At 33.3% G+C, this 21,184-nt stretch overlaps 6 protein-coding genes across 12 annotated transcripts; 1 reads left to right on the top strand and 5 right to left on the bottom strand.

The window, feature by feature from the left end:
• Positions 1-26: 26 nt before the first annotated feature.
• LOC100877758 (cytochrome c oxidase subunit 6B1) lies at positions 27-890 on the bottom strand. Of its 3 annotated transcripts, none has more exons than XM_012279719.2 (3): positions 776-890; positions 338-501; positions 27-261 (listed from the first exon to the last, which is right to left on the bottom strand). In XM_012279719.2, exons 2-3 carry the CDS (start codon positions 481-483, stop codon positions 27-29), a joined length of 381 nt encoding a protein of 126 aa, XP_012135109.1. In that variant the 5' UTR covers positions 484-501; positions 776-890. The 3 variants fall into 3 exon arrangements, with proteins under 3 accessions (XP_012135109.1, XP_012135110.1, XP_076394416.1); XM_012279720.2 differs by lacking the exon at positions 776-890 and adding an exon at positions 600-707; XM_076538301.1 differs by lacking the exon at positions 776-890 and having other exon boundaries at positions 145-283; positions 338-547.
• wol (Dolichyl-phosphate beta-glucosyltransferase wollknaeuel) lies at positions 860-3,304 on the top strand. The gene is made up of 5 exons (XM_003700799.3): positions 860-1,001; positions 1,161-1,335; positions 1,395-1,591; positions 1,672-1,780; positions 1,854-3,304. The coding sequence occupies exons 1-5, from the start codon at positions 939-941 to the stop codon at positions 2,294-2,296; spliced, it is 987 nt and encodes a 328-aa protein (XP_003700847.2). The 5' UTR covers positions 860-938; the 3' UTR covers positions 2,297-3,304.
• A 542-nt stretch (positions 3,305-3,846) lies between these two features.
• On the bottom strand, positions 3,847-7,005 carry LOC100877643 (odorant receptor 13a-like). 2 transcript variants are annotated; one of them, XM_076537961.1, is made up of 6 exons: positions 6,574-7,005; positions 5,433-5,881; positions 5,214-5,313; positions 4,637-4,747; positions 4,316-4,471; positions 3,847-4,225 (listed from the first exon to the last, which is right to left on the bottom strand). In XM_076537961.1, the coding sequence occupies exons 1-6, from the start codon at positions 6,919-6,921 to the stop codon at positions 4,175-4,177; spliced, it is 1,215 nt and encodes a 404-aa protein (XP_076394076.1). In that variant the 5' UTR covers positions 6,922-7,005; the 3' UTR covers positions 3,847-4,174. The 2 variants fall into 2 exon arrangements, with proteins under 2 accessions (XP_076394076.1, XP_003700936.2); XM_003700888.3 differs by having other exon boundaries at positions 5,442-5,881; positions 6,574-7,002.
• A 2,139-nt stretch (positions 7,006-9,144) lies between these two features.
• On the bottom strand, positions 9,145-12,164 carry LOC100877533 (odorant receptor 13a-like). Of its 4 annotated transcripts, none has more exons than XM_076537958.1 (6): positions 11,771-12,163; positions 10,639-11,087; positions 10,420-10,519; positions 9,850-9,960; positions 9,530-9,685; positions 9,146-9,439 (listed from the first exon to the last, which is right to left on the bottom strand). In XM_076537958.1, exons 1-6 carry the CDS (start codon positions 12,116-12,118, stop codon positions 9,386-9,388), a joined length of 1,218 nt encoding a protein of 405 aa, XP_076394073.1. In that variant the 5' UTR covers positions 12,119-12,163; the 3' UTR covers positions 9,146-9,385. The 4 variants fall into 4 exon arrangements, with proteins under 4 accessions (XP_076394074.1, XP_076394073.1, XP_076394075.1 ...); XM_003700887.2 differs by having other exon boundaries at positions 9,147-9,439; positions 10,648-11,087; XM_076537959.1 differs by lacking the exon at positions 9,850-9,960 and having other exon boundaries at positions 9,145-9,439; positions 11,771-12,164.
• Positions 12,165-12,826: 662 nt separating this feature from the next.
• On the bottom strand, positions 12,827-16,254 carry LOC100877194 (odorant receptor 4-like). Its single transcript, XM_003700798.2, has 5 exons — positions 15,372-16,254; positions 14,978-15,077; positions 13,875-13,985; positions 13,654-13,809; positions 12,827-13,594 (listed from the first exon to the last, which is right to left on the bottom strand). The coding sequence occupies exons 1-5, from the start codon at positions 16,169-16,171 to the stop codon at positions 13,541-13,543; spliced, it is 1,221 nt and encodes a 406-aa protein (XP_003700846.2). The 5' UTR covers positions 16,172-16,254; the 3' UTR covers positions 12,827-13,540.
• A 2,468-nt stretch (positions 16,255-18,722) lies between these two features.
• Positions 18,723-21,061, bottom strand: LOC100877083 (odorant receptor 10-like). Its single transcript, XM_003700797.2, has 5 exons — positions 20,210-21,061; positions 20,051-20,150; positions 19,256-19,366; positions 18,997-19,152; positions 18,723-18,939 (listed from the first exon to the last, which is right to left on the bottom strand). Exons 1-5 carry the CDS (start codon positions 21,031-21,033, stop codon positions 18,886-18,888), a joined length of 1,245 nt encoding a protein of 414 aa, XP_003700845.1. The 5' UTR covers positions 21,034-21,061; the 3' UTR covers positions 18,723-18,885.
• Between the last annotated feature and the right edge of the window lie 123 nt (positions 21,062-21,184).

Below are 21,184 nucleotides of genomic sequence, written 5' to 3'. Positions count from 1 at the left end.
TCCAAGTTCATTAAAAATGTAATAATTTATTCTCCGTATGTTTTCCCAGGAAATTTACCCTGAGTTCTATATTTATGCCAGGGTAATTTATTTCCTTCCCTTAGACTGTCGAAATTACGAATCCAATTCATTGGACATATTGACGTGAAGACGTGTTTGAACCAAGTGCACGCATCTGCTCCCTCCCCTAAAATATGTTCGCATCGGTAGAAATCTGTATACATTACCCAACAGCGTATCGTTTGATTTTGTTGTTGAAATCTAAACAACATTTAACATTATTCTGAACAAGAATATTAAAGTGATTAGTTTTATGTATAATAGAGCATCAAGCTACCTCGGATCTTCACCGGGAACAAAAATTTGAAATTTTGGTACAGGTGCTTCTTCATCTTTCTTTAAACATGGATCGTCTTCATCGACTTCTATAAGTATTTTCTTTTTCTTTCCTGTACTTTCGCCTGCTACATCACTCGAGGCCATTGTTTCTTAAATTTTTATCTTTGCATGTAAAAGAATGATGTAATATAAAATTATTTATACCGCAGTTTTATTGTGCTAAGATAATTCAAATTTTTGAAATTGGATAAGTATTGTACATATTAGGTTGCATAAATCCAGCGCCCTCTATTATTGTTAAATGCGTGAACTTATTAATTTGTTTTGTAAAATTGATAAGAACTATATAAAAATATTAATAAACATTCAAGTTTACAATTTTTTTTTATTTAAATATAATATTTATTCTATGAATAAAACGATAGACAATATTTACATTTAGCGCAAACAACGCACAAAACATATGCAAATTTACTGTACTTCTAAAAGACGTGTGTGGCATTGTGTGGCGGCACGTGAAAGAAACTATGAAAGTATACGCATTGTTTGACGTCTTTTATAAAATATATTTTAATATTTAATTGTACTGTAAAGTTAAAATGATATCTTTGGGTCTTTTACTTGTTTATGCTATTGTATTTGCAGTAGTATGTATGATTCTGGTACGTATTCAGGTTATATTACAAATTATATGTCACTTAAAGTTGTATAAACGTGGCAGTTTTAAAAGCATACTTTAAAAAATACAATTTTTTTTAAGCACGCGCAATTGTTAATGTAATTTCTTTTACAGTGACATAATTAATGTTATATACTTTTAGTTTTCAGTGATATTATACATAATAACAGAACCATATCCAAAAATATGGCGAGATGAAAAGGAAAAGTATTTTTTCAATCCAAAGACACAAAAGACAGAAGCTTTTCCATCGCTATATGATAATTGGAGTGTACATCTGAGCGTCATAATACCAGCATATAATGAAGAAAAAAGATGTAATTATTGATTTATTAACAGTTACTATACAGAATATAATATTACTTTTATTTTGCAGTGCCTTTGATGTTGGACGAATGTTTGGAATTTTTAGATCAACGTTTGAAAACTGGATGTACTTATGAAATAATTATAGTCAGCGATGGAAGCAAAGATAATACTGTGGATATTGCGCATAAATATGCATTAGAACATGAAAATATCAGAGTATTAAAACTTGTTAAAAATAGAGGAAAGGGTGGTGCAGTAAGATTAGTTAGTACTGAACAATTGTTTAAATCTTTTTTGCATATTCTACACTTTGTTATTGTTTATCACAATTATTTTCATTTAAGGGTATATTAAATGCAAGAGGAAGTGCAATACTATTTGCAGATGCCGATGGTGCTACTAAATTTAGCGACTTAGAAAAGTTAGATGAAAGTTTGAGAAGCATTTTAGGATGTAAGTTATTCTTTAAACTGAAATTGAACATGAACATATGATACAATGTGTATAATTTGATTATTTCTTTTAGTTGATTACATAAACAAACCAGACGAAGTTAGCTCCTCTTCTGCAGTTGTATGTGGGTCCAGAGCTCACTTAGAAAAAGAAGAAACTGCCAAGCGAACATTTTTTAGATTGTTACTAATGCATGGATTTCATTTCTTAGTATGGTTTTGGGGTGTAAGAGGTATCAGAGATACACAGTGCGGTTTTAAACTTATAACAAGAAATGCTGCACAGGCTATATTTCAAGCCTTACACGTTGAACGATGGGCTTTTGATGTAGAAATGTTATACATTGCAAGAGTTTTAGACATTCCTATTACTGAAATTCCTGTTCATTGGACAGAAATAGAAGGATCTAAAATAGTACCTTTCTGGAGTTGGTTACAAATGGGTAGAGACTTATTTTTTATTTGGTACAAGTATAGAATTGGAGCATGGAAAATAAAAAGATCCAAACAAACATAACATTAATACGCACAAAAGTGTGAACTTATAAAACACAATTTCCTATTCAATATTTTATTTGTAAAAATTACTTTTCCTTTGTGAGGAAATGTAGATACAAAAAATTATAATAATTTCAGCTATTAATCATTAAATGTATGATACATTATCGTACAATATAATACAACTTTTTAAAATTGTATTATTTTAGGCTAAGCTTTACAGAGACATTGTCTATTCTTTTATAAGTTCTGTAATATACAATCGTCATTATAAATATTTTGTAAGTAAGAGAATTCCAGCATTTGATTATAATTTATTATAATTGTTAAAATATGAAATGTTTTCGTTCAGCAAAATAAATATTGCTGAAAAAGAAAATGTTAGAAAATAAACGAAGTTTTAACTTAAACGGCGTAGCACTTAGCTCGATATAGTTTTCTACAGATCTGCAAAATCTTTAGAGAACGATATCGATTTCCAGGTCACACCACATGGAGGTGGCTACGATTGTAACCCACCCCGATCTCCAAGTCCTAACCACCCTTACAATAAGCTCATTTATCAAGTTAAAATCGAAATAGGGTTTACATAAGAAATTTCAAAACTTATAATAAAACCTCGAAGAGATTTCAAAGTCTTAAAGTACGAAATACATATAAAAAAAACACTTGATAGAACACATTAATACACTAATATATTAAGTAGCATTAACATGAACATATAATACTTTAATTGAGTCCTTGACTCGTACCCGTATGTAATGATGAGGTTGATCCCAACTCTGGTAGGTACAATAACGCTGACTACCTATGACCTGTTCAAGTACGAACCTATAACATAATAGGTAAACCGCTATGCCCAATCAACCATCACGCACGTATCACTGTCTATAGTCTATAGCTACCTTTGTATTTAACGATAATTACAAATTGAACTTTGTTCAGTTACTGTTTTAAAACATTCTCGTGCGTACGTGTAAACAAGATATTTGTTGATTATTATATTAAAATGTACTTTATTACTTCATTTATTATTCATTTATTTATTGCTTAATTTATTATTTTATTTATTTTTACAATTGTTTGCTAACTAAATTGTTATTGTTAATATTGTATCATGTGTTTATTGATTTATTGATTGATTTATTGGTTGATTTACTGATTGATTTATTGATTGATTTATTGATTGATTTATTGATTGATTTATTTATTGATTTATTGATTGATTTATTGATTGATTTATTGATTGATTTATTGATTCATTTATTGATTCATTTATTAATTCATGATTTATTGTAAAATTTTTTTTTGATTAAACATGTAGTACATGTATTAATACTAGTATTAATACATTATACAAGTATTAAGTTATTCTTAACTTATATGGAGCAATATGTTATAGATTTTTTTTAACTATTTTTTATTTTCATACAATATATATGTACGTTATTTTATTTTGTGAAACTATGTATTGTAGGAATATCGAGGAACAAAAGTTTTTTTTTATTTCATAAGAAACTATTTTGTATCAAATTGTTTTATTCAAAATTTCGTATTGCATTTACAAATATTTTATAAGTAAGGTGATTTTTTTTTTAAATTAATTCGCGCAGCAAAATCGTGGTACTTATTTCTTAATTTCATAAATAAAATACTTTTTTAAGTACTAGAAAACAGCAGTATCATACAATAACAGTAACTCAAATAGTTGTATAATTTTATACATTTCATAATACTGTCTGTAAATTATATTTTAATTATACGAAACATACATACAATTAACACACTGTTATAATACATTGTATTATAAATAATGTTGTATTCATTGTTATAATATATCAATTACGTGTTGTATTAACAATTAAATAAATCATAGTTCAATTTGCAAATTAATTAATCATACAAGTGTTCGAAGGCAACTTAGATATCCCAATGATGTTTTAAGCACCTGTAACAAATAGATTACATTTCAAGATAAAAGGAAAAGTGACTAGTTACATGATACTTATTTCATTATAATATAGATTTGCAAACTTACGGTTACAAATGTAGACAAAGATAAAGTAACTATTCCACCGGCACTAATTTTTACAGGATTATTTGACATGGCCATGATTAAAATTAGTCCGCGTATCGTTTTAGTTGGTAATCGATACCAATCGATCTCAAAACTGGAGGTTCCAATACTTGTACTCTGTAATGAATACAAATAAATGATAATGTACAAAATATTTAAAATAATGAGTAAAATAAATTGTTATTAACAACGTGTGCATTTTTATTTATACCCCAACTTTTCAGTATAAAATATCACATAAATATTTTTCGTATGAATAATTGAAAAATGTTGAAAATTTACCTTTTCTATCAGGAGATCTCCAATGTAGCATAAAATGAATATATTAAACGTCAGAGATATTAACAACAAGGTGTAAGTTGTAAGTCCTACTCTATTGCCTTGTTTCCAATCCTGTAATAAGTCAAACTTTGCAAACTTTTAGATTTCTAAAGTTTAGTACTAATTTTTCAAGTTTTCGAATTTTTGCATTTCTAAATTCTTCAAGTTTCTTCCAATTTTCTTAAATTTTCCTAATTTTCAAATTTTCAGATTTTCAAATTCTCTAATTTCCAAATACATAAAATTTCACTTTCCTAATCTCTAAATTTCTATATTCTCATAATAGCAAATTTTTTAATTTTTAAATATTTCATTTTCCTACCCTTCAAAATGCTAAACTTTCAAAGTCTCAATTTTTTTGGTCCACATAACACATTTTTAAACATTACCATCACCCATCCAAAATATGTAAATAACCATCCCGTATAAATATAAAAAACTTGCACACGTTCACAAAAATTGCACAAGTAATAATTATTAGAAGTAATAATAATTTCCCCAATATATAAAAGAGAAATAGCAAAAGAGAAATCCGCACCACCATAGTATAATACTCCAGAAGGCATATGATACAAGTAGATCCAACAAACTCCAAAAAGCACACTTCCTGAAGAACAGTCTCCACCATCGCAGAAAATCTACAAAGTTCCCATTACGTTACATTTTCCATCACAAATATTCCATTACATTCAATACATTCACTTATTCCAACATTTCTAAATTTATTAATCTACAAATATTCACTAAACTCACGTACAAAATATACCTCAAAGTCCTTAAATGATGTTCAACAATCTCTATCAACCTCTCATTCAAAACATCGTGTCTCATTAATTTACCATCCACAAGACCGTTCAATCGACTCAGAACAATATCAATCTGTCCACAAGTGTGGGTCGCGAAAAGTGCCGCCAATCCACACGCACCCACCGTCACTGAATAAATCATATATCCACACATGCAGTGCACTGTGTAGACCAGCACATAGACGTGAATTTTTTGGACGTCGTACAAAGCACTATAAGTTGGATAAACCAACGGTTTGATCGTGCGATTATGTTCGTCGATGAACGATCCGATTGCGTATTGCAAGATTGTGTGATAAATCGTGCCGCCGCTGTACATGAAGACGATGCAGAGGATCGTTAGATCTCGACCCACTTTCCCGTATTTCAGCATCATATGGCGGTTCCTGCGAAATTCCACCTGCCACATTCGGTTTTTGAATTGTTCATCGAATGAAGGTTGTTTTTGATTAAATATTTAGGGGGATTTTATAAGGAAGAAGGTAGATTAGAAACAAGGTAGTATAGTAGAGCTGTAGGATAACTTAAACTACTTTGGGATTTTCTCTTGGTTTGCAAAAAGAATTCTTTATAAACTATATTTGATTAAAATGTGATAAAATATGTTTTGCAATCTTACTTTAACACTTTGACTGCCATGTAACCCATACTGGGTGACACTTCAATTACTATACACATCTACCATCTATATTATTGCAAATATGTCCCCTTACCTAATTGAAAATACTCGTATTAACTGCTTGTAACTATGAAAAATAAATGTAACAGGGCATTGTAAAAATATTTGGTAAGATTTGTTAAAAAGGAAAATGCTACCCAATGCAATTTTTAGCTGTTTCATTGTGGCAGTTCATGTGTTAAATCGATAGCAATCGGAAAAAATAATAATAGGGATTAAAATAATAATTGTAAGAGTTAACATATTAGAATGTCTACATGTGTGGTCACTGATCTACATGTGGTCTCATATGTGGCTATGCCTCACAAGAGGACAATCTCAGAAAATTGTAAAATAACAAAATTTAGTAGAGACTTGTACTATAATACATGGAAAATGTTTTGTATTAAAATAGTTTTGCAATTTTTACCGACCTGTTTCCAGTCCGTCTGCATTAACTCAATACACCGTTCGATCTTCGGTTTTTTCATAGCGAGTGCCCAGTACTTCAATACCGAAATCAAACAAAAGCCAAGAAATCCTAGCATCTTCAGCATTATCACTGTATCCTTCTGCTCCAGCGCAATATGCAGAGCAAACGGTATTATAGCAAAGAAGAATACCAAGTTCCCCAAACCGATCACGATTCTCGACAAAAATTGCGCGGATCCTTTCAAGGATGCTGGCCAAATACCGATGGACACGAGGATCCATCGGCTGTACTTCGTCACGTAAATAATATCGTTCTCGTAATTCAGATTCGGCTGCAAGCTCTGATTCATGTTCGCTGAGAGTCTGAACTCGACTGCTCACGAGACATCGATTGCGAGCTGGCGCGATATTGTGTGCGTGCATCCCCTTGGATTGCGGGCAGACAAGGAATAATCGATTACTGCTCTTAGATGGGTGATCGTGTGCAATTGAAACAGAAGCTAAACAGTGGTTCTGTAGAATGGTGAGAGTGCATAATGACTGGTGCATGATTATGCTTGTTTGTTCTTTGAAACTAGCGGTGGACATGGATATATCCGAGTGTAAACTGTTATCAACATGTTGACTCCGAAATCATGTGGGTAATGTCATTTTTTTTTTTTTTTTTTGAGTACATTTGAAGCTGTTTTAATCATATTAGAAATCTAATATGATTCAATCTTGTTTGTTTTAAATCTGATTAGGAATACATGCAAGTACTTGATATTTTAGATAATTAAATTATGATGGAATTTATATGTGAATTATTATAATAGTAATGTGTAGTCATTATAATTATTATAATAGTAATACATTATTACTAATATAATTATTACTATTATAATGTACTATGACTAATATAATTATTACTATTATAATATATTCTTACTACTACTATTATAATTATGAAATTATTACCATAAAATAATTAAATTAAAACTCTTGTTTTCATAATATGTATAACAAACGTGTCAATCCTTGACTGGTGAAACCAACATATGACTTCTTAAATACATTTTCATACAAGTTTATTAAAATTCAGATTATTCGATATTAAATATATTGTACTACTTACAATATTAATTGTAATCAATGTGTGTTACAGAAATCGAAAAAACGAATGTAATAAATACACGATACAGGACACATGTCTGGATATCAATACGGAGTGCTTTAAAGTGTAGTCAATTTTACAAGTTTAGCTAATTCGCACTTACTGATCAGCAGTCACTCGTAATTGGACGACGCGTGAGTACAACAGCGACCAATAAATTAAAAGCCAACCCCCAGACACCCTCCAAATGATTCTGTATCAGTTTCACAGAATGGTAAAGGTGTCCACAACGCAGGCGTAGCCAACACCCTGGGGGTTGGCTTTTCGTTTATTGGTCGCTCTGTGCACATGCGTTGCGAGAAAGCTGATCAAAAAAAGAATTAAAATTTCAAAAAAGTACAATCCACTGAAGCTTAGAATCGTTCAAAGAAACTCATAATCTATATGCAGATTTTTAATTATTTATTATATTCGTGTATTTCACATTAAACAATTAAGAAACTGAACTCGATAATTCCACGCGGATAAATGTTCTCAAATTACCTTAAAATTAGAAACTAGGGAAATTAGTTTTATATTTTTTAATTGCGATAACAGTTACCATAAATTTCAACAGAAGTTAATTTCTGAAAGCCAGAATAATTTTCAACGAGGAATCGGTTACGCTAACAGACAGTGTTCCAGCGCTGATAATAAATTGTATACATCAGTTAGTAACAGTTCGCAGCAAATTCATATAAGCGACTGACGTTTTAACTACCTGAAATTTATATTCGTTATCAAACTTTTGAACAATTATTTCAAAATACGATCACTTACAGTGCTGAAGGTGTTCAACGACAACTCGATTATTCTCCCGGCTAACAGCTTAGGAGGATTTTGCGAGTTCCCCTTCCAGAAAAGTACCACGCTAAGAGCGCAATGGAAGGGAGAACAGAGGTGTTAACTAAGGTAGAAAACTCGAAAATAGGCAGATATCCAACAGAACAGATAGTAATCAGAATAGTTAACACATAGTATAGCAGAGTCACAGTTTAGAGTGACACTTTAGTTAAAACTTGCTAGTGATCGGATTAGCACTTAGAAAATTCAAGCTTTACACAGTCATTCACACACAAACGTATAAAGTTTAATTCACACATATTCAATAAACTGTTTTTGTTATTTAATCATGTGCATCAATTCTTAACGACCCCAATCCGGTCAAATTGGGTGGTCCTTCACAAGCATACTACATACATAGACGGCACGTAGTGCAATATCAGGGCTCGACCAAACCCTAACAGTGAAACTTGTGTTGTGGAAATATTGAAGAACAAAGGTTTTTTTTATTTTATAAGAAACTATTTTATATCAAATTGTTTTATTCAAAATTTCGTATTGTATTTACAAATATTTTAAAAGTAAGGTAATTTTTTTAAAAATTAATTCGCACAGCAAAATCGTGGTATTTATTTTTTAATTTCATAAATAAAATACTTTTTTAAGTATTAGTAAACAGCAGTATCATACAATAACAGTAACTCAAATAGTTGTATAATTTTATACATTTTATAATACTGTCTGTAAATTATATTTTAATTATACGAAACATACATACAATTAACACACTGTTATAATACATTGTATTATAAATATTTTTGTATACATTGTTATAATATACCAATTACATATTGTATGAACAATTACATAAGTCATGAGTTAATTTGGTAATTAATTAATCATACAACAACTGTTCGAAGGAAACTTAGATATCCCAATGATGATTTAAGCACCTGTTACAAATAGATTACATTTCATGATTAAAGGAAAAGTGACTAGTTACATGATATTTATTTCATTATAATATAGACTTGAAAACTTACGTTTACAAAAGTAGACAAAGATAAAGTAACTATTCCACCGGCACTAATTTTTACAGGATTATTTGACATAGCAATGATTAGAATAAGCCCACGTATCGTTTTGGTTGGTAATCGATACCAATCGATCTCAAAACTGGAGGTTCCAATACTTGTACTCTGTAATGAATACAAATAAATGATAATATACAAAATATTTAAAATAATGAGTAAAATAAATTGTTATTAACAACGTGTGCATTTTTATTTATACCCAACTTTTCTGTATAAAATATCACATAAATATTTTTTGTATGGATAATTGAAAAATGTTGAAAATTTACCTTTTCTATCAGGAGATCTCCTATGTAGCATAAAATGAATATATTAAACGTCAGAGATATTAACAACAAAGTGTAAGTTGTAAGTCCTATTGTATTACTTTGTTTCCAATCCTGTAATAAGTCAAACTTTACAAACTTTAAAATCTTTAAACTTTAATACTAATTTTTCAAGTTTTCGAATTTTTAAATTTCTCAATTCTCTCGGTTTCTTTAAATTTTCCTAAATTTGTTCCAATTTTCAGATTTTCAAATTTTCTAATTTCCAAATACATCGAATTTCACTTTCCTGATCCTTAAATTTCTAAATTCTCATAATAGCAAATTCTTAAATTTTAAAATCTCCAAAATTTCATTTATCTACTCTTCAAAATACCAAACTTTCAAAGTCCCTCTTTTTCGGTCCATATAACACATTTTTAAACACTACTATCATCCACCCACCCAAAATAAATAACCACCCCGTACAAATACAAAAAACTTGCACACGTCCACAAAAATTGTAGAAGTAATAATTATTAGAAGTAATAATAATTTCCCCAATATACAAAATAGAAATAGCAATATCCGCACCACTATAGTATAATACTCCAGAAGGCATATCATAAAAGTAGATCCAACAAACTCCAAAAAGCACACTTCCTGAAGAACAGTCTCCATCATCGCAGAAAATCTACAAATTTTCCATTACATTACATTTTTCATCACAAATATTCCATTACATTCAATTCATTCACTTATTCCATCAATTCTAAATTTATCAATCTACAAATATTCACTAAACTCACGTACAAAATATACCTCAACGTTCTCAGATGATGTTCAACAATCTCTATCAACCTCTCATTCAAATCATCGTGTCTCATTAAATTACCATCCACAAGACCGTTCAAACGATTCAGAACAATATCAATCTGTCCACAAGTGTGGGTCGCGAACAGTGCCGCTAATCCACACGCACCCGCCGTCACTGAATAAATCACGTATCCACACATGCAGTGCACTGTGTAGACCAGCACATAGACGTGAATTTTCTGGACGTCGTACAAAGCACTATAAGTTGGATAAACCAACGGTTTGATCGTGCGATTATGTTCGTCGATGAAAGATCCGATTGCGTATTGCATGATCGTGTGATAAATCGTGCCGCCGCTGTACATGAAGACGATGCACAGGATCGTTAGATCTCGACCCACTTTTCCGTATTTCAGCATCATATGGCGGTTCCTGCGAAATTCCACCTGCCACATTCGGTTTTCGAATTGTTCATCGAATGAAGGCTGTTTTTGGTTAAATATTTAGGGGGGTTTTGTAAGGAAGGTGGTATATTAGAATCATAGTAGAGATGTAAGATAATTTAAACTACTTTGGAATTTTTTTTTAGTTTGGAAGAAGAATGGGCTTTGTAAAATATATTTGATTAAAATGTGATAAAATATGTTTTGCAATCTTATTTTAACACTTTGACTGCCATGTAAACCATATGTGGGTGACACTTCAATTACTATACACATCTACCATCTATATTATTACAAATATGTCCCCTTAATTGAAAATACTCGTATTAACTGCTTGTAACTATGAAAAATAAATGTAACAGGGCACTGTAAAAATATTTGGTAAGATTTGTTAAAAAAGAAAATGCTACCCAATGCAATTTTTAGCTGTTTCATTGTGGCAGTTCATGTGTTGAATCGATAGCAATCGGAAAAAATAATAGTAAGGATTAAAATAATAATTGTAAGAGTTAACATATTAGAATGTCCACATGTGTGGTCACTGATCCACATGTGGTCCCATATGTGGCGATACCTCACAAGAGGACAATCTCAGAAAATTGTAAAATAACAAAATTTAGTAGAGACTTGCACTATAATACATGGAACTTGTTTTGTATTAAAATAGCTTTGCAATTTTTACTGACCTGTTTCCAATCCGTCTGCATTAACTCAATACACCGTTCGATCTTCGGTTTCCTCATAGCGAGTGCCCAGTACTTCAACACCGAAATCAAACAAAAGCTAAGAAACCCTAGCATCTTCAGCATTATCACTGTATCCTTCTGCTCCAATACGATATGCAGAGAAAACGGTATTATGGCAAAAAAGAGTACCAAGTTACCGAAACCGATCGCGATTTTCGACAAAAATTTCGCGGATCCTTTCAAGGATCCTGGCCAAATACCGATGGACATGAGGATCCATCGGCTGTACTTCGTCACGTAAATAATATCGTTCTCGTAATTCAGATTCGGTTGCAAGCTCTGATTCATGCTCGCTGAGAGTCTGAACACGACTGCTCACGAGACATCGATTGCGAGCTGGCGCGATATTGTGTGCGTGCATCCCCTTGGATTGCGGACAGACAGGGAATAATCGATTACTGCTCTTAGACGGGTGATCGTGTGCAATTGAAACAGAAGCTAAACACTGGTTCTGTAGAATAGTGAGGGTGCATAATGACTGGTGCATGATTATGCTTGATTGCTCTTTGAAACTAGCGGTGGACTTGGATATATCCGAGTGTAAACTGTTATCAACATGTTGACTCCGAAATCATGTGGGTTATGTCATTTCTTGTTTTTTTTTTTGAGTACGTTTGAAGCTGTTTTAATCATATTAGAAATCTAACATGATTCAATCTTGTTTGTTTTAAATCTGATTAGGAATGCATGCAAGTACTTGATATTTTAGATAATTAAATTATGATGTAATTTGAATTATTATAATAGTAATGTGTAGTCTTTATAATTATTATAATAGTAATATATTATTTCTATTGTTATTAATAATAGTATTAGTTTATATTATTTATAGTAATAGTATACTATATTATTACTATTACTATTATAATTATGAAATAATTAAATTAAAATTCTTGTTTTCACGATACAACAAATGTGTCAAACCTTGACTGGTGAAACCAACATATGACTTCTTAATACATTTTCATACAAGTTTATTAAAATTCAGATTATTCGACATTAAATTTATTGTACTATTTACAATATTAATTGTAATCAAAGTGTGTTACAGAAATCGAAACAACGAATGTAATAAATACACGACACAGGACACATGTCTGGATATCAATACGGAGTGCTTTTAAGTGTAGTCAATTTTACAAGTTTAGCTAATTCACACTTACTGATCAGCAGTGACTCTTAATTGGACGACGCGTGAGTACAACAGCGACCAATAAATTAAAAGCCAACTCCCAGACACCCTCCAAATGATTCTGTATCAGTTTCAAAGAATGGTAAGGGTGTCCACAACGCAGGCGTAGCCAACACCCTGGGGGTTGGCTTTTCGTTTATTGGTCGTTCTGTGCACATGCGTTGCGAGAAAGCTGATCAAAAAAAGAATTAAAATTTCAAAAAAGTACAATCCACCGAAGCTGAGGATCGTTCAAAGAAACTCATAATCTATATGCAATCACATTTATAATTATTTATTATATTCGTGTCTTTCACATTAAACAATTAAGAAACTGAACTCGATAATTCCACGCGGGTAAATCTTCTCAAATTGCCTTAAAATTAGAAACAAGGGAAATTAGTTTTATATTTCTTAATTGCGATAACAGTCATTATAAATTTCAACAGAAGTTAATTTCTGAAAGCCAGAATAATTTTCAACGAGGAATCGGTTACGGTAACAGACAGTGTTCCAGCGCTGATAATGAATTGTATACATCAGTCAGTAACAGTTCGCAGCAAGTTCATATAAGCGACTGACGTTTTAACTACCTGAAATTTATATTCGTTATCAAACTTTCGATCACTTATTTCAAAATACGATCACTTACAGCGCTGAAGGTGTTCAACGTCAACTCGATTATTCTCCCGGCTAACAGCTTAGGCGGATTTTGCGATATGAGATTCAACAGAATGAGATCGTGAGCATTCTTCGCTGGTAAATTGTACCAATCGATTTCATAGGAAGCTTTACCGATTTGGCTGCACTGGAAGGATTACAATTTATTACAAGTGCTCTTTTTATGAAGAACAATTATTTAAAAATGGATACCTGTTCAGTTAAAATTTCTCCGATGTAGCAGAATATGAATATATTGGAAGTGAAGGAACATAACAGAGTAAAATAAGTAATTATCTTGACACCATCAGAACTTCTCCATGACTGAAAATATATGCACTTTGTTTTCATAATTATGTGACTTTGTCTTAAGAATCAGACGTACAAAAGTTTATCTCCTTGCACTATTTTGACGAGTCTGACTCGGTGACGCACTCGTACCTCGGCCGCGATTAATTTTACTCAAATTTTTAATACGCTTCAATTTGAAGTTCAAGTCCAATTTGCATAGTCAACAATTGTATAATAACATATTGAAATAAAGTTTCAATTTTTTTGTCTATTTTAATATTATAGCTTAATTGGGCAGTTCTGATTGACAAATAAGTCATAATGCAAGGGGTTATCAAACACATACCAAAGACGTACGAAAGTCATAGTCGTTAAGATACCAAGCACTAAATGTTCTATTTTTTAAATTCATTACATCCATTATAAGTACCATTAACTAGCTATAGTTAATAGCTATACTAGTTACTATTTTAATAGATGCCTACTTGGACGTCGACCGATTGGACGGTCCCGATTCGACGCGTTCCAATTCGAAGCGGTACCGATTAGTCGCGCTCCGAGTCAAAGCAGTGCCGAATGGACCTAACCTACCCTAACCTAACCTAACCTAATCTAACAGCTTCAAATTGGAACGTATCCAATAGGTAGAGCTTCGAATTGGAATACTTCGAATTGGAAAGCGTCGAATCGGGACCGTCCAATCGGGATGCGTCCAATCGGTCGACGTCCAAGTGGGACACCCCCTAACCCAAGTAATCACAAATATGTTAAACAGTTATTCATTATATCTATTATAAGTACCACTGTACCAGTGGTTAACTAGTTATACTAGTTACTAGCTATACTAGTTACTATTCTAATAGTATCCCAAGTAATCATAAACATGTTAAACAATTATTCATTATATCTATTATAAGTACCACTGTACCAGTGGTTAACTAGTTATAGTTACTAGCTATACCAGTTACTATTCTAGTGTCCCAACTAATCACAAACATGTTAAATTTACTAATAAAATTTCTTACCATAAGACAATAGTACTGCAGCATACACATATTTATCGTGCACTCCACAACTTCCGTAAAGCATATCTCTTCAAGCGCAGCCTGCACATTCTCCGAAAATCTGCAAATTCACCCAAAATTAACCTTGTACACTATTTTAACGAGTCTGACTCGTGATGCACTCATACTTCAGCTGTGACCAATTTTACTCGATTTTTTAATACATTTCAATTTGGAGTTTAAGTTCAACTATAATTTGCATAGTCAACGACTGCATGAAACCGAATTAACATAACATTTCAACTTTTTGTATTTTAATGTTACGGCTGTAATTAGTCAGTTCTAACTGACGCACTCGACAAAAAAATCATAGTGCAAGGGGTTAAGCTGTCCAACACTCTCTAATCCATCTTACCTCAAAATCTCCACATGATTATAAACGATGATCGCCAAAGGATTCCGTTGCCCCTTCTCCATCTGCGCCTTCTTCAAGTTCTGCAACCTCGTGATCTGTATCTGTATTTGTCCAGAGATATGCATAATAAAAATGACGAGCAAACTGTACGCGCCGGTGCTGATCGTGTAAATAACCAGAGCGGTGACCAGATGAAGGCAGAAGATGATTTCGTACGCGGGGCTGGCCTGAGAGTCGACGTACACGTCGTATCCTGGGTAGATCAGCGGTCTGATGGTGAGGTTGTCCTGCTGTTTGTCTTTGGACAAGAACGGGAACAAGGTGTGATGCGACAAGCCGCCGGTGTACAAGAACGCGGCGCACATTGTGATCAGTTTTCTGCTGAACGCTGTGCACTCGAGCATGATGGAACGGTGACGTTGGTCCGTCACCGCCTTCCAATCTCGTTCTACGTGTTCGATGCAGCGTCCGAAGATGGACGCTCTCAGACCGAGGTAGACGTACTTGACCGTGGTGGACAGACAGAAGCCGACGGGGCCGAAGAGACTGATTTTCGTGCTGATGCGCCCGGTGAAGAATATGTAATGACCCGATGGAATCAGGACGAAGCACAACGCAGAGAACCCGAAAATCATCAGAACGACGGACATCAGTTGCTCTCGTCTGGTGACGCGGTGGTAGATCACAGGCCATATTCCGATGGGTTTCAGAGTCCATTGAGTCATCTGTAAAGCGTATTGTATGTCTGATGAATAATAAGAGTTCTTCAGGACTTGGTTATCGTGGGATCGATCATGCATCTTGATGGTTGTAACGCACGCGATCGAATGAACAAAAGGCTTCAAATTCTCGATATAATGTTTGAAACGCGAGCGCCATTTTAATTGTAGCGTTGCATGCGAGGTATGGACGGTACGAAGGGTTGTGGTAGTTAATAATTGAAAGGGTACGTTTCTGTTTCTTTGTTGCGAAAGGGGACAGGGTCTGGGATGCAGAAAGGTAGAGGGCAGTCATCATTCGATGAAACGCTGTTGAACTCGATGCACTCGGTGCTGGACAGTGCATGTGGTGACTTGGTACGCAAATTTTACTGTGAGACACAATTGTTAACGTGTGCGATTTTTTGTGGTAAAATTTGATCGGTAAGGGGTTTTATGATTGTGGGACTTTGAGATCTTGGAATTTTGGGATTTTGGTTTGGTAGAATTTAGAAATGTTAAAACGGTGGAATAGTAAGAGTGTAGGATCAATTTCTGGAAGGGTGCGTTGTAAAAGTGACGAGACCACCCCGCCATTTTGACGATATTCGTTCTGTTTCACGAAGTGCGTCGCAACGTAGGTGTTTTTGCTCACTCTGTTTTGTAAAAGAACGGTCACAATCCCGTCTGGAATTTTTATCTTCGCGTTTAAATAAATTGTTTACTTTATTATTAATCACATTTTATTTTCTCATTCGTCTTATACAGGGTGTCCCGCAATTAGTGTAGGACCCGAAAAGGGGTGGTAGGTGGGGCGATTCTGAACAACTTTTTCCTTTGCCAAAATATTGGTTGAGGCTCCATTTTCCAAGCTTGTGACTTGGAGTCCTCGGGACTTTGGAATTTTAGAATCTTGGAAATTTAGAATTTTATGACCTTCGGATCTTGAAACTATTTAATAAATATTGATTACAAAACAATTTTAACAATTTTTAACTCAACATTACAATTTGATAATTATTTGCATGTTTGGGTAAATTATCGACGATTTCAACACCTGCAATAAAAATGTCAATCATTAAAAATTTTACTTTTTAAAGGTTGCAGTGGTTTAACTGATGAAATTAGATACAACGTCGAAGGTGTTCAAAGAGAGATCGAATGTGCCTTCCTCGCTGGTTGATTGTACCATGATGTCTCGTAAGAAGCTACTGCTGATACAACGCTTGTGTCTATGATTTCAACGATTAAATCTCCTCTTGTCTGCGTCTTTCGAAAAGAGGTAGGCAAATGTGGATGAATTCTGAAGTAACAAAACATCAGTATGTTGACAATAACAGTAAATCAAATACTTTTATAATTTTGCTGATTTTGTAATATCTTCTATAAATTACATTTTAACTATATGAAACATATATACAATTAACATTGCGGATTGTATACACTGTTATTATATATTAATTACGTATTATACGAACAATTAGAATATGAAAAGAGTACGAACTTGCCGAAGCCAATCACTATTTTTAACCCATTGCACTCGAAGGCTTTGAAGCGGCGCCATTTAAAATTGTCTTCAAACTCGAGGACTCCAGTGCGACGCCATTTTGTCTTCAAACTCGAGGACTTCGCGTTAAAGCAAATAATTTTCAGTTCATAATGCAAGGACACATGGATCTATGAATTTTCCTTTTAATGCGCATATGATTTACTTATAAGTGAATATCATTTTTTTACCGAAAATACATCGAGTGGCTAGTAATATGAATAAAAGCTTCGAGTGCAAAGGGTTAATAAAAACATTGCAGAACCCTTAATACTGGACAAATCTTGAAGAACAAGATCTGCTATACTTTCTCAAGTAAATAATACTGTTCTCGTAATTCTGATTTGGCTGCAAGCTCTGATATTGAACGAAGTCATTCATGATCATTGAGAGTTCGATTATTCACGACACATCGATTGCGAGTTGGCGCGATATTGTGTGCGTGCATCCCCTTGGATTGTGAACAGACAGGGAATTATCGGTTACTACTCTTAGATGGACGATCGTGTGCGGTCGAAGCAGAAGCTAAACACTGTTTCTATAGAATGATGCTATGAGGGTGCATAATGACTACTGCATGATTATGCGTTATTGCTCTTTGAAACTAGCTTTGTGTATTTTGTGTACTTAGACGTATGTGCAAATCTATTTTATTATCAGTATGTAGACTATGACAAAATTATGCGTAATGTTTGATTTTTCGTGTTAGAATTTTTTTTAATACGTTTGGTCATTGGTCATATTAGAAATTGTTTTAATATGTGTCATATTATTAGAGCTTGTTTTAGAAATACTTGTAAATACATAATACTTTAGATAATAGCTACAAAAGTAGTAATTAAGGACTATTAAAAGTGACTTTTATTCAACGTGGTAGTCAAAGTGCGAATTCTTGAATAGTGAAACATGTCTTTGAGATTTCTGAAATCACATATGATTTCAAGTTTAATTATAGTTACGTTGTGTTTAATTACGAGAAAGTGGTTACATACTGATAGAAATTAATACTAAAATGATTTAAAGAAAGAAAAAGACAACTTGTTGTATATCCAAAGTAAAAGTTGAGAATTGTTCAAAAAGAAACACATAATCATATGGTCACATATTTTATTATTTACCATATTCGAGTCTTTCACATTACATTTATAATTAAGAAGCTTTAATCCCACGCGAGATTTTTCTTATCTATAAATAATTAATATTAATAGATAATTTTCGAGCAGTCAGTAACACTAACAGTGTTGTTCCAGGACCAATAATAAACTGTATATCAGTCTGTAACAGTTCGGAGCAAGTTCATGTAAGCGACAGATGTTTTAACAACCTGAAATTTATATTCGTCATCAAACTTTCGTATATTCATTTTACAATTTTCACTTACAGCGGTAAAGGTGTTCAATGATAACTCAATTATTCTCCCAGCCAGCAATTTAGGAGGATTTTGCGATACGATGTTCAAAAGAACGAGGTCGTGAGCATTCTTCGCAGGTAAATTATACCAGTCGATGTCATAGGAGGCTACACCAATTTGGCTGCACTAAAAAAATTATTATAAAAGATATACAATTTGAGATATTAAGATAAGTGATACTAAAATGAAGATTTATAGTCGTAAAGAGTAATTATTTAATAAAGGGTACCTGTTCAGTCAAAACTTCTCCAATGTAGCAGAATACGAATATATTGTAGGTGAAGGACATTAACAAAGTAATATATGTAACTATTTGTACAGTGTCTGATGCTTTCCATGACTGAAAACGTGAAAATATGTATGCACATTGTTTCTTTAATTAGTTTTCAAATTTTCAATTAATATCACATTTTAATTGCTACTGAGGACATACTTACCATTGTAATGACTATATGTATATTATTAGTTACGTATTAGTAGCTGTAATACTTTGAAAAATAATTGAGAATATGTTACTAATACAATTACAATACTAACGTAATACATAATGTTATGTACACATAACATATAATACAGAAAGTTATATATGCGTAATGCATAACGCATAATGTTATGTGTGCATAACATATAATATATGTATAATGTTGTGTGTGCATGCTACATAATACATAATGTTATGTACACATAACACATAATACAGAAAGTTATATATGCATAATACATATTGCATAATGTTATGTATGCATAACATATAATATATAATGTTATGTGTGCATGCTACATAATGCATAATGTTATGTATGCATAACATATAATACTATATAATGTTATGTATGCATGCTACATAATACATAATGTTATGTATGCATACTACATAATACATAATATTATGTATGTATAATACATAACACACAATGTTATATATGTTATGTACACATAATACATAATACATAATACACAATGTCATGTATAAACAATACATAAATAATACAAACACAATACAATTACCAATACAACAATTTACCTTAAGACAGTAATACTGCAGCAAACACATATTAATCGTACACTCCACAACAGCCGTAAAGCAAATCTCTTCCAGCGCCTTCTGAACCTTCTCCGAAAACCTACAAAATTTTCCCCCCAACATTAACCTGATTTCCAACATTCCCCAACCCATCCTTACTTCAAAATCTCCACATGATTATAAACAATCTTCGATAAAGGATTACGTTGACCCTTCTCCAGCCCCGCGTTCTTCAAGTTCTCCAACCTCGCGTTCTTCAAGTTCTCCAACCTCGCCATCTGTATCTGAATTTGCCCGCAGATATGCATAACAAAAATGACGAGCAAGCTGTACGTAGCAGTACCGATCGTGTAGACGATCAAGGACGAAAGCAGCTGCATGCAATATATGATTTCGTACGTCGGGCTGGCTTGAGTGTCGAAGAACGCGTCGTATCCAGGGTAAATCAACGGTCTGATAGTAACATTGCTGTGACGTCTGTCTTTGGAGAAGAACGCATGCACGGTGTGATGCGACAAACCGCCGGTGTACAAGAAAGCGGCGCACATTGTGATCAGTTTTCTGCTCAATCCTGCGCATTCCAGCATTATAGAACGGTGACGTTGATCCTGCACTGTTCTCCAATCTCGCTCCACGTGCTCGATGCAGCGTCCAAAGATGGATCCTCTCAGAGCGAGGTAAATGTACTTCACCGTGGTGGACATACGGTATCCGACGGGGCCGAGGAGACGCACTTTCGTGCTGATGTGTCCCTCGAAGAATATGAAGCGACAAGATGGAATCAGGATGAAGAACAACAACGAGAAACCGAGGATTAAAAGAACGACGGAAATCAGCTTCTCCCGTCTGGTGACGCGGTGGTAGATCAAAGGCCATATTCCGATGGGCTTCAGAGTCCATTGACACATCTGCAGAGAGTATTGTATGTCCGCGGAATAATAAGAGTTCTTCAGGACTACGTTATCGAAGGATCGATCACGCATCGTGACGGCTGTAACGCACGCGATCGAATGAAACACTTGACGCGGTGCTTGAAACGCAAGCGCCGTTTTAATGTTTAGCGTTGCATGCTACGGCCGGAGGGTTGCGTTGTTAATAATTGAGTAGTACGGCTGCTACTTTGTTGCGAAAGGG

The sequence above is a fragment of the Megachile rotundata genome, chromosome 12 (assembly GCF_050947335.1).
Source record: "Megachile rotundata isolate GNS110a chromosome 12, iyMegRotu1, whole genome shotgun sequence".
Taxonomy (NCBI): Eukaryota; Metazoa; Arthropoda; class Insecta; order Hymenoptera; family Megachilidae; genus Megachile; species Megachile rotundata.
Note: the sequence above shows the minus strand (reverse complement) of the source record. Positions and strands in the feature narration are given on the sequence as shown.

Excerpts from the sequence above, each read along its gene's own strand:
- LOC100877758 (XM_012279719.2), bottom strand. The coding sequence starts at position 483 with ATGGCCTCGAGTGATGTAGCAGGCGAAAGTACAGGAAAGAAAAAGAAA. Across the intron at positions 262-337 it reads GTTCCCGGTGAAGATCCGAG|ATTTCAACAACAAAATCAAA; the intron begins GTAGCTTGATGC and ends AATGTTGTTTAG.
- LOC100877083 (XM_003700797.2), bottom strand. The coding sequence starts at position 21,033 with ATGCGTGATCGATCCTTCGATAACGTAGTCCTGAAGAACTCTTATTAT. Across the intron at positions 19,367-20,050 it reads TGCAGTATTACTGTCTTAAG|TCATGGAAAGCATCAGACAC; the intron begins GTAAATTGTTGT and ends TCACGTTTTCAG. Across the intron at positions 19,153-19,255 it reads GAGAAGTTTTGACTGAACAG|TGCAGCCAAATTGGTGTAGC; the intron begins GTACCCTTTATT and ends TAATTTTTTTAG.
- LOC100877533 (XM_076537958.1), bottom strand. The coding sequence starts at position 12,118 with ATGAATCAGAGCTTGCAACCGAATCTGAATTACGAGAACGATATTATT. Across the intron at positions 11,088-11,770 it reads TGCAGACGGATTGGAAACAG|GTGGAATTTCGCAGGAACCG; the intron begins GTCAGTAAAAAT and ends CGAATGTGGCAG. Across the intron at positions 9,686-9,849 it reads GAGATCTCCTGATAGAAAAG|AGTACAAGTATTGGAACCTC; the intron begins GTAAATTTTCAA and ends TATTCATTACAG.
- wol (XM_003700799.3), top strand. The coding sequence starts at position 939 with ATGATATCTTTGGGTCTTTTACTTGTTTATGCTATTGTATTTGCAGTA. Across the intron at positions 1,002-1,160 it reads CAGTAGTATGTATGATTCTG|TTTTCAGTGATATTATACAT; the intron begins GTACGTATTCAG and ends ATATACTTTTAG. Across the intron at positions 1,336-1,394 it reads ATATAATGAAGAAAAAAGAT|TGCCTTTGATGTTGGACGAA; the intron begins GTAATTATTGAT and ends TTTATTTTGCAG.
- LOC100877194 (XM_003700798.2), bottom strand. The coding sequence starts at position 16,171 with ATGCATGATCGATCCCACGATAACCAAGTCCTGAAGAACTCTTATTAT. Across the intron at positions 15,078-15,371 it reads AATCATGTGGAGATTTTGAG|ATTTTCGGAGAATGTGCAGG; the intron begins GTAAGATGGATT and ends GTGAATTTGCAG. Across the intron at positions 13,595-13,653 it reads CGTTGAACACCTTCAGCGCT|GTAGTTAAAACGTCAGTCGC; the intron begins GTAAGTGATCGT and ends TATAAATTTCAG.
- LOC100877643 (XM_076537961.1), bottom strand. The coding sequence starts at position 6,921 with ATGAATCAGAGCTTGCAGCCGAATCTGAATTACGAGAACGATATTATT. Across the intron at positions 4,748-5,213 it reads TGGAGTATTATACTATGGTG|GATTGGAAACAAGGCAATAG; the intron begins GTGCGGATTTCT and ends GACTTATTACAG. Across the intron at positions 4,226-4,315 it reads CTTTGTCTACATTTGTAACC|GTGCTTAAAACATCATTGGG; the intron begins GTAAGTTTGCAA and ends TATTTGTTACAG.